This window comes from Eupeodes corollae, chromosome 3 (genome assembly GCF_945859685.1).
Source record: "Eupeodes corollae chromosome 3, idEupCoro1.1, whole genome shotgun sequence".
In the NCBI taxonomy this organism is placed as follows: Eukaryota; Metazoa; Arthropoda; class Insecta; order Diptera; family Syrphidae; genus Eupeodes; species Eupeodes corollae.
This window is the reverse complement of record NC_079149.1, coordinates 131,795,033-131,805,079: the sequence shown is the minus strand read 5'-3', so window position 1 is coordinate 131,805,079 and position 10,047 is coordinate 131,795,033. Positions and strand designations below refer to the sequence as shown.

The 10,047-nt window shown below is 30.2% G+C and overlaps 1 protein-coding gene across 1 annotated transcript; it reads right to left on the bottom strand.

The window, feature by feature from the left end:
• Nucleotides 1-255: 255 nt before the first annotated feature.
• Nucleotides 256-9,313, bottom strand: LOC129951286 (mediator of RNA polymerase II transcription subunit 15). Its single transcript, XM_056063369.1, has 3 exons — nt 9,036-9,313; nt 2,051-2,317; nt 256-1,984 (listed from the first exon to the last, which is right to left on the bottom strand). Exons 1-3 carry the CDS (start codon nt 9,042-9,044, stop codon nt 908-910), a joined length of 1,353 nt encoding a protein of 450 aa, XP_055919344.1. The 5' UTR covers nt 9,045-9,313; the 3' UTR covers nt 256-907.
• Nucleotides 9,314-10,047: the final 734 nt, after the last annotated feature.

The window sequence follows — 10,047 nt, the reverse complement described above, 5'->3', positions numbered from 1 at the left end:
AGTGCTCCTTCCATCTCCGAAATTGATATTCCATTGACACTAAAAGACTACCGTTCGTGTCACAAACAGGATGGTTGGCAATATTTTGTTGGCCTACAAAATCTTTAGTGATTTTGTACAGCATCATCGCGTTACCTCTTCCAGCATTTGACATTTTTACCTTGTTTTGAAATTACATTCGTTACTTTTATAATTTTGAAATTTTGTAATATTTTGTTAATTTTTATTAATAAAATAACCATGTTTTTTCTTTAATGAAATTTCTTTATTAATGCATTCTTAAAATTAAATTAAAGCTAAATACTATTTAATTGTATAGTTTCAATATTATATATTTTTGTTAATTACTTATTGAACACACTTTGGGTTACTTAAAAATAAAAACAAATTTAAAAAGTCTTTATTTCTTTCGTGTTAGTAAAAAATTATTATTAGTTTATAAAAAAATTAAAAAAATATTAGTATGTTCGATAACACAGTGATGATGGTGCTTTGGGTGCGAGCTGCCTCCTGGGATGGTCATACAACATCATTAATTGGAGTTATTTAATTTTCTCAATTAACTTAATTTCACTGTAATCCTTCGTTAAATGTGATGTGTGCTGATTAAGGGACGAGCGCTCGTTACAATTGTGTTTTTTAGTTTTGCTTGTTTGTTCCTTTTGTGCTCTATAACGTGCGACCTAATCAATGTATGTGGCAACACTGATTCAATTGTTAACTAATTTTATTTTTAGTACATACTCGTATACGAGTATTCTTAGTTTCTAAGTTAATGTTTCTATATAAATAACAATAAATGGAATTATGTCAACTGGATTTGTCCTGGATGCAGAAAATGCCGCTTACTCTTTGCCTGTTTTGGTATCACAATATTTTTTCGTTGTTCAAAAGTCAATCTGTGTGACTAATGTGAACTTCTACCATTTCCGTTTCCGTTGCCATTTTTTGACTGACCATTTCCATTGCCGTTTGAATTTCCATTTCCGTTAACATTGCTGCTAGTTTGACGGCTATTGCTATCATTGCCATTCTGACTCGTTTCTTGATCTGTTCGTTGAAGTTCAGAACTCGAGTTTCCATTCCCGATGTCGGTACTGTTTCCACCACCATTGATGCTTCCATTTGTCAAAGTTCTGCTTCCTAGAGCACTGCTCAGACTTGTGGTGATAGTTGAACTTATACTCTTTCCAGTGTCAAGGGTCAAAATCTGTCCTGCCCGAGTTCCAATACCGTTATTCAGTCGTGTTATCACCAATGGTGATTGAAGGAGTTGAGTTTGGATGGTTGCAGTTGGTGGTCGGCTAATGATGGTCTTTGGCTGAGGTAAACGTTCAATGATTATCGTTCGACGGTTATTTCTGTCCAAGGCGGCGATATCTGAAGACTTGGCAAACACATTGGTGGTGGGTGTTCGGGTGACCAAAGTTGGAGGATGAGAAATGACACTTGAGTGTACAGTTTGTCCTAGAAGTTGGGATGGAAGATCTTGAGAAAGGAGCAGAGCTTGGCTGTTGGAAAGACGATTTTGGCTCTGGAGGGTTGATGTCTGAATTGACTGAGTTTGTTGTTGCTGTTGGAGTTGACGACGCTGTTGGAGTTCTTCTTGCATTTGCTGTTGGAATTGTTCGATAATTTGTTGAGCCTGGACACGAGCTTCGGCTTGAGCTTGAGCTGCACTTTCAGCTTGAGCAGCAGCAATAGCTGCAGCCTGGGCTTCAGCAGCAGCACGGGCTTGAGCCGCTGCTGCATCAGCTTGAGCCTGGGCCTCAGCTTGAACTTGGGCAATAGCAGCATTGGCTTGTGCTTCAGCCTGAGCCTGGGCAGCATCAACACGGGCTTGAGCTTGGGCCTGCACAACTTCAATAGGTGATAAGGTTGCTTGTTCAGGAACTTGCTTTGATACTACAGCATTAAATCCATTGATGGAATCAGCAGTGTATTCAACAATTCGACGAGTGCCATCTGGTTCTACAAGAGAGTACTAAAAAACCACAAGATTGAATTTAAGTATTGTATGTGTTTTTTTTTGAAGAAAAATGCAATTTACCTGTCCACGAACTAAGTCACCATCTCTCTTCTCCTCCTGTTGCTTATCATCACCTGTCACTGCATCCTTGACATCATATGAGAAACTATATTGCGGATGGTTGTCATAATCCTCCGATGATGTGATTCTAGCTCCGATTGCATTTTCCTGTGATCCCTGAAGCTGCTGCTGCACCAATTGTGCTGTGGCTTGATTCAAATTCAACGAATGCAGTGTCCGGGCGTTTGCATAAATTCCAAAAGTGACGAATAACAATAATGACGGTATCTTAAAATAAAATAATAAAAAAAACTCTTTTCGATTAATGATGTTTCCAACAATGATACACCATAAAAATCAGCAATTCTGAAATTGTTAGCTATAAAAAAATACGTAATTTCATATTCATTTTATCTGTCAATCAAGACACTTCACATCTGTGGCCACTCAAAGAGCAGCTCTTTTGACATTATACTTATGCTGTACGATGACAACGAGGACGTTCTGAGGACGAAATTGTCTGTTTTTGATGATATTTAATAAATATTTTGTTTGCTGATGTTTCGAAACCACATTCTCTAAGAAGTGTAGTATATAAAGGGAAAGGGGAAGCGTTACTCGTATTATGATGATGGGTTTATCATATTTTCATCATTTCATTTGTCTCCCCTTTTTTTTGTTTGGTCTCCCTTTTCTTATAATACTCTTTAATAATTTATTCAACAACAACTAAAAGAATGAACAAGAAGGGTTTATGGAAGTTTTGGAATGTCTTCACAAGGAAGAAAAAAAACGAAGGTTTTTAAGTATATGGGGTAATAATAAATTATTAAGACATTTGATTATTTTATTTTGGGAATTTCACTTTGATGAAAGTGATGAGTTAAGTTAAGGATTGTTAGTCAAGGGGAGTTTGAAGGAAGTGGTTTATGAGAGTTAATATAAAAATTCCATTTTATTTTGGAGGTCCTATAAACAAATCTAATAAAAAATATTTTTGGTTACTTTAATATCGATTGTAATATTTATTAATCCTTTACTGCGTTTATGTATTTTTACTTAGGGAAGAATTAAGTAAGGGTTAAGGTCTGCTCAGAAGAGTTCCAACACGCTCAATCACAATAAAAAAAAAGAGGCTGGGATGCGACCCACACTGATAACTTCCCAACCCGTCTGTCGATTTGTCTTGCTTAAAAGTTTGTCTATATGTACTTGTATCAATTTTTACCAAATTTGCGTACTACTTTTTGTAGATTTTTTCATGAAAAAACGGACTTTTGGATTTTTATATAAAAATCATTGAATATTGAAAACAATATTTTCTGTAAAATAAATAAGTTTGAAGCCAATATCTAAAATTTTTGAAAAGATATTTGAGTCGAAAATCAATTTTTACCAACTTTTGTTAATTTTTTTTAGGTTTTTAATTTTTTGTACAAAAACTATCAATTCGATTTTTTTTCAAAATTTTACTGAATGTTAACAACAACATTTTTTGAAAGATAAAAGTAGATATAAGACAATATCTACAATTTTTGAAAAGATATTTGAGTCGAAAATCAATTTTTACCAACTTTTATTAATTTTTTTTCGGTTTTTAATTTTTTGTAAAAAAACTATCAATTCGATTTTTTTCAAAATCTTACTGCACGTTGAAAACAATAGTTTTTGAAAGATTAAAGTGAATCTAAGCCAATATTTCAAAGTTTTGAAAAGATATTTGAGTCGAAAATTAATTTTTACCAACTTTTATTATTTTTTTTTAGGTTTTTATTTTTTGTAAAAAAAACTGTCAATTCGATTTTTTTCAAAATTTTATTGAATATTGTTTTCAATATTTGTTATAAGATAAAATAAGTTTTAAGCCTAAATTTTAAGTTTTTGAAAAGATATTTGAATCAATATTCAATTTTTACCAACTTTGAGTAATGTTTTTTTTAGATTTTTATTTTTTATAAAAAAAACTGTCAATTCGATTTTTCTCAAAATTTTATCAGATTTCAAAAACATTGTTCTCCGTTGCTCAAAATTGTTTTGGAGATGAAATTATATTTTAGTCGTTAAATTTTGGAGATGACAATTATTTTTTTTTCAGTTTTTTTGATTTATAAAAAATACCGTTAGATAGATTTTTTTCAAAAAATATGTATGTTTGGTATCACGTTACAATATATTATATAAAATTTAATTCAAGTCTCTAACGTTTTTGGTTCGTAAGATATTTAGGGTTAACCAAAATTTTCACGTTTTTTTTAAACTGCTATAGTAAAAAAACCACCCACGCAATTTTCTTGAGAGCCCTTTCTGCATCTTTCTGCCTTATTATCTGTATAACAAAATTTATTTGGAGTCGATATCTCTTCTGGTTCTTGAGCTATGGACAACGAAAAAAACGTCGCGAACGTACGGACGTACGGACATACGGACGTACGGACGTACGGACGTACGAACGTACGTACACACGCACGCACAGACATCTTTCTAAAAATCTTTTATTTCGACTCTAGGTACCTTGAAACGTCGAGAAATGTCAAAATTTTCAATTTGACAAATCGGACCCATTACAATAACTTCCTATGGGAAGTTAAAAAACATGACACATGTCAATTAATCACAAACATGTTTTAAGTTTATTACTCTACATTTAAGTATAAAAAATCATTTATATTCATCAGAAAAGATAAGTGAGTGAGACTGTCTTAAACTTAAATTATAAGTTCTTTTGTTTCATATTTTACTATTTGGCTTTGCTGACATTTTCCCGTCATTAACACACAGAAAGTGGTGATAAGATGCTGAAACATCCACAACAAAGAATTTAGTGAAATTTATTGAAAATGAAGTAAATAATAAGTATACGCCGTGGGGTACCAATGAAAAGTCGTCAGTTTTAATAAGAAAAAAAAGTGGCTTCAGGTTTCAAAACGGTCATTCTTAGTAGTTTAAATTATTCTGATGGTGAAATAAGTTCTCTATTATTCAAATATTCGAGTTTCTTATAATCATAAAAATACCGTCAGTTGAATATTTTAAAACATAAAAAAAACCAGAAAATTTGAGTCGATAGCGTTAATTGTACAGATGGTTGTGAGTAACCAAATGTTCGCTTTTCTTTAAGTTCCTGTAGTAAAACAACAACAAATTGAAGGTTCTTTCTGCGAATCTACGAACATAGGTATCCCGAAAAAGTTCCCACAGACATTTTCCTGAAAAAACAATGAACTACATTTTTATGGGAACCTTAAAATGTCTAGCAATGCCAATACTTTCAAGACTCATATTAATTAAGAATTAAATGAAAGATTTGGTCGGACAAACTTGATGCTGCATTTAAATACTCTGTTTTTATTGCTGATCAAAAAAAATTTGAACAAAAGAACACATAAAATAATTTAAAAACAAAATGTTTTGAAGTTTAAAAATATACCAGCAAAATAAGTTTAATACCAAAAATTTAAATATCTTTCAAAAAAATATGCTTAGTTTATTTTCCTTTTTGAACATTGTGAGACCGTTTTACTTTTAAACTATTTTTTGGTATGTACAAAATTGTAAATTTTTGTTTTAAATATTTTTTTTTTAAATCTAAAGAAGTATACATTTTTGATCATAATAACAAAATAATGAAATTCTTAGGGGTACCCTTGTGGTCCCTACGTCTATACGTCCGTCCGTATGTTCGCGAAGTTTTTTCGTCGTTCATAGCTCAAGAACCAGAAGAGATATCGATTTCAAATAAAGTTTGTTATTCAGATAATGAGGCAGAAAGATGCAGAAAGGGCTTTCAAGAAAATTGCATGAATGGTTTTTTTTACCAAAGCAGTTTAAAAAAAGGTGAACATTTTTAATAACCTTAAATTTCTCACGAACCAATAATGCTAGAGACTTGAATTAAATTTTATATTATACATGGTTTGGTAACCAGTATATTTTTGGAAAAAAATCAAATTATTGCGTTATTATAAGTCGAAAAAAACTGAAGAAATAAAATTTTTCACCTCGAAAATTTTACGAATAAAAAATGATGTAATCTCCAAAACAATCTTGAGCAACGAAAACTAACGTTTTTAGTATCTGGTACAATTTTCATTTCAAATCGACAGTTTTCTTTATACAAAATTAAAATCTAAACAAAAAAATTAATAAAAGTAGGTAAAAATTGATTTTCGACTTTTTATCTTTCAAAAAATATTCCTGGTAACATTTAGTAAAATTTTGAAAAAAATCGAATTGACAGTTTTCTTACAAAATTAAAAACCGAAAAAAAAATTTCGTTTCAAATATCTTTTAAAGACTCTAAGATATTGGCTTTAAACTTCTTTTTAGTTTTAAAAAATATTGTTGTAAACATTCAGTGAAATTTTGAGAAAAATATAATTGATTGTTTTTTTTTTTTACAAAAAAATAAAAACTTAAAAGAAAATTTAATAAAAGTTGGGAAAAATTGATTTTCGACTCAAATATCTTTTCAAAACTTTTGAGATTATGGCTTCTAACCAATTTTCACTTATAGAAAATACTGTTTTCAAAATTCATAAAAATTTTGAAAAAAATCGAATGTGATAGTTGTTTCTACAAAAAATAAAAACCTAAACAAAAAAATTAATAAAAGTTGCTAAAAAATTAATTTCGACTCAAATAGCTTTTAAAGCTTTGAGATATTAACGTAAACAATTTTGTGCAACGAAAACTAACGATTCTAGTATCTGGTAGAATTTTGAGAAAAATTAAAAAAGACAGTTTTTTTTATAAAAATTAAAACCTAAAAAAACATTACTCAAAGTTGGTAAAAATTAATTTTCGAAACAAATATCTTTTCAAAACTTTGAGATTTTGGCTTTTAACAACTTTTATCTTTTTTAAAATATTGTTGTCAACAAAAAAATTTTGAGAAAAATCGAATTGACAGTTTTTTTTACAAAAAATGAGAACCTGAACAAAAAAATGAATAAGTTTTTAAAAATTGATTTTCGACTCAAATAACTTTACAAAACTTTGAGATTTTGGCTTTAAACTACTTTTATCTTTTAAAAAATTTTGTTGTCAACATACGGAAAAAATTTGAGAAAAATGGAATAGAAAGTTTTTTTACAAAAAATAAAAACTTAAAAGAAAATATAATGAAAGTTAATAAAAATTGATTTTCGACTCAAATATCTTTTCAAAACTTTAAGATTTTAGCTTCCAACTTATTTTTACTTTTAAAAAATATTGTTTTCAACAATTAGAAAAAATTTGAGAACAATCGAATTTCCAGTTTTTTTTACAAAAAACTAAAGACCTAAACAAATTAAAAAAGTTGGTAAAAATTTACTTTCGTCTCAAATAGCTTTTTAAAAATCAAAAATAGTGTCTTCATACTTTTTTATTTCACACAAAATTGTTTTTGATATTAAGTAGTTTTTTTTTTATATCCAACAGTCCGTTTTTTTTCATAAAAAAATAAAATCTACAAAAAATAGTACGCAAATTTGGTAAAATTTGATGTTCGCTTCTTGATATGTCTGAAATGAATTTCAATTATCCAATTTATGCAAATTTAAGAATTGCTACCAAAATTTGTAAAAACTTGTTTTCGACTAAAAATCTATTTAACAAAACTTGATTTTCAAACTAAACTGTATCTTGGTATGAAAAATATTATTGGTAATTTAAAATTTTGAGAATAATTCGACTGACGTCTTTTTTAACCCAACACGGAAACCTAAAAACTTATTTTTTTAAAAAATTATCATTTTACTAGTTGTTCTAAAATCATAATCTTTGCTAACTAAGGAAAAAATGTGTAAGCCTTAAAAGTGACATTTTTATGTTAAGAAAATTAAAACAAATTTTGGAAGTGTCAGAAGCTCCAAAGCCATAATACATTTAAAAAATATCAATTGTTAAAGTAAACACTTTTTGAGATTAAATTTAGCAGAAACTAAATTTGTTAATTTTTTTCAAAATCAATTTTTTGACTCATTTAAAAATAAAATAAATAAATATTGCAACTGCTTTTGTTTAGATTTATAACGAAAAACTGTTAAAAAATACGGATAAAAACACTTAATTGCTTTTCGTGTATTTTGATCTATCCTTTCGAATATTTTTATATTTTCTCTTGGATAAAATAAAAAAAAAAACCCAAATTGCAATTGGCCCTTTTTTTGAACACAAATTGTCAGCATAACAAGGAAAACCTATCACATACAAAAATATTCAAATATTAATCGAATGTGAAATGTGAATTCCGTCCCAAACACATAACCGCAAAAGACTGAGGGAATAGATGAAAATGTCTGTCTTGACTTCTTGATATCATTGCAATGGATGATGGTTTATTTGATTAAAACCCTTAAAACAAATGACAAAATAAATTCTCAAGCCCTTTCAAGTAAAACCTAAAACTAAAAAAAACCTAAAAGAAATGTTTTGAATGAGCAACGAAAACGAAGGACGAAAATACTGACGATTGGTTGTGGTCGAAATAACTCGACTACAGTTTCATCCTGATTCCTGACCACAGCACATTTTTTTATTTCCAATTTCCCTTAAAGATTATCTTATATCAAAGTTTTTTCCTATCAATTTTTTGTTTTGTGTGGTTTTGTCTAGGTTCTTTTTTGTTCATTGAAAACATTCTTTGTTTTTGAAAGGAAACAATTTTCTCGTTTAAGCCATTTCCGAAAATTGAGTTTGAATTCTTTATTGGAACACCAACAAAATAGAAAAGAGAGGTGATCTAAGTCCCTTAAAAGAATCGAGTTTATTTAAAGTTTCTCCCTTTTCAACATCCTTTAACGATTTCAAAAAGAAAAACAAAGTTAAAGTGTTTCGAAACTCAATTTCTCAAAAAGGTTTTCATTCACTGAATAGCCAAAAAGATTATACAGCTATAGCTCCACATATGGTTATGGAAATGATGGTATTTAAGTTTTCTTTCTTTTTTTTTGACATCGACACAACATAAATTATTCTTAAATCCTTGCAGAAGGACCAAGTACACACAAACTAACTGACATACCCTTGACATTTTGCGTAATCCTTTTTCCTTTTTGGTGCTGTTGCTGTTGTTGTTGTTGGTTATCCACTCTATGAAATCACAGTAAGATGTGTGTTCCTTTTTAACACAATGTACACTCAAGTTAAACTAAGTTATGTCAATCAAACAAAGCTTAGAATGAAAAGAAGAAAAAATACACAAAAATACACCGAGTGCTTTAAGGACGAACGAATAGATCCTTATTTGATTTTTTTGTATTATTGTCTCTGTGTCAATATACACACGCCACTCTGAAATGATTGCTCTTAGCACTTTGATGCTATGTTCAAGTGAAGTCATGGAATTTATATGAATTGCTCCCACTTCTTGGGGATTTACTTTCAATTACTTACCGATGGTCATCATTGTCTCTTGTGAGTCTCTGGAGAAGAGGTAGGGGTTGAATGCGTTGCGTGGCGTGGCGCGGCACCACTACCCAGCCCAACCCTTAAGTTGCATAGTAGTTGATGGAAACTTTGCTTTAATGCTGCGATATAGTGTGACATTCACTTGGTTTCGTTCTGTTTGAGTAAGAGGTTCCCTTTCTGGCCATGGAGGCCATCAGCATCATCATCATAACAAGATTCACAAATAAGATGAATGCATTACATTGGAATTATTATAATGCTCAACGTGGGACAGATTTAATTATGAAACAGCTTAGGTTACCCCAACGAGCGTCGACGATGCGGACGATGCTGACCGGACGCCCATCAGACGAAAAAGCTTTGTTTTATTTTTGTTAGGAGCTGCTTACTTAGGGTTGATTGTATGGTATGGTATCTTAGGTTATTTGGTTAGATGGCCTGTTGTAGGGGATTAGGTTATAGAGTTGCAGTAGCAGTGGCAGCTGATATCGAATTTCTTGAATTCACATTTGTGTCAGAGTGAAGTAATTTGTTGCCCTTGAGACTTAAATTCTTTCGTTTTTCTTGTTTTATACGATTGAAAAAAAAAAAATAAGTGGAAATTAGAGCATATTATAAGAACGTGT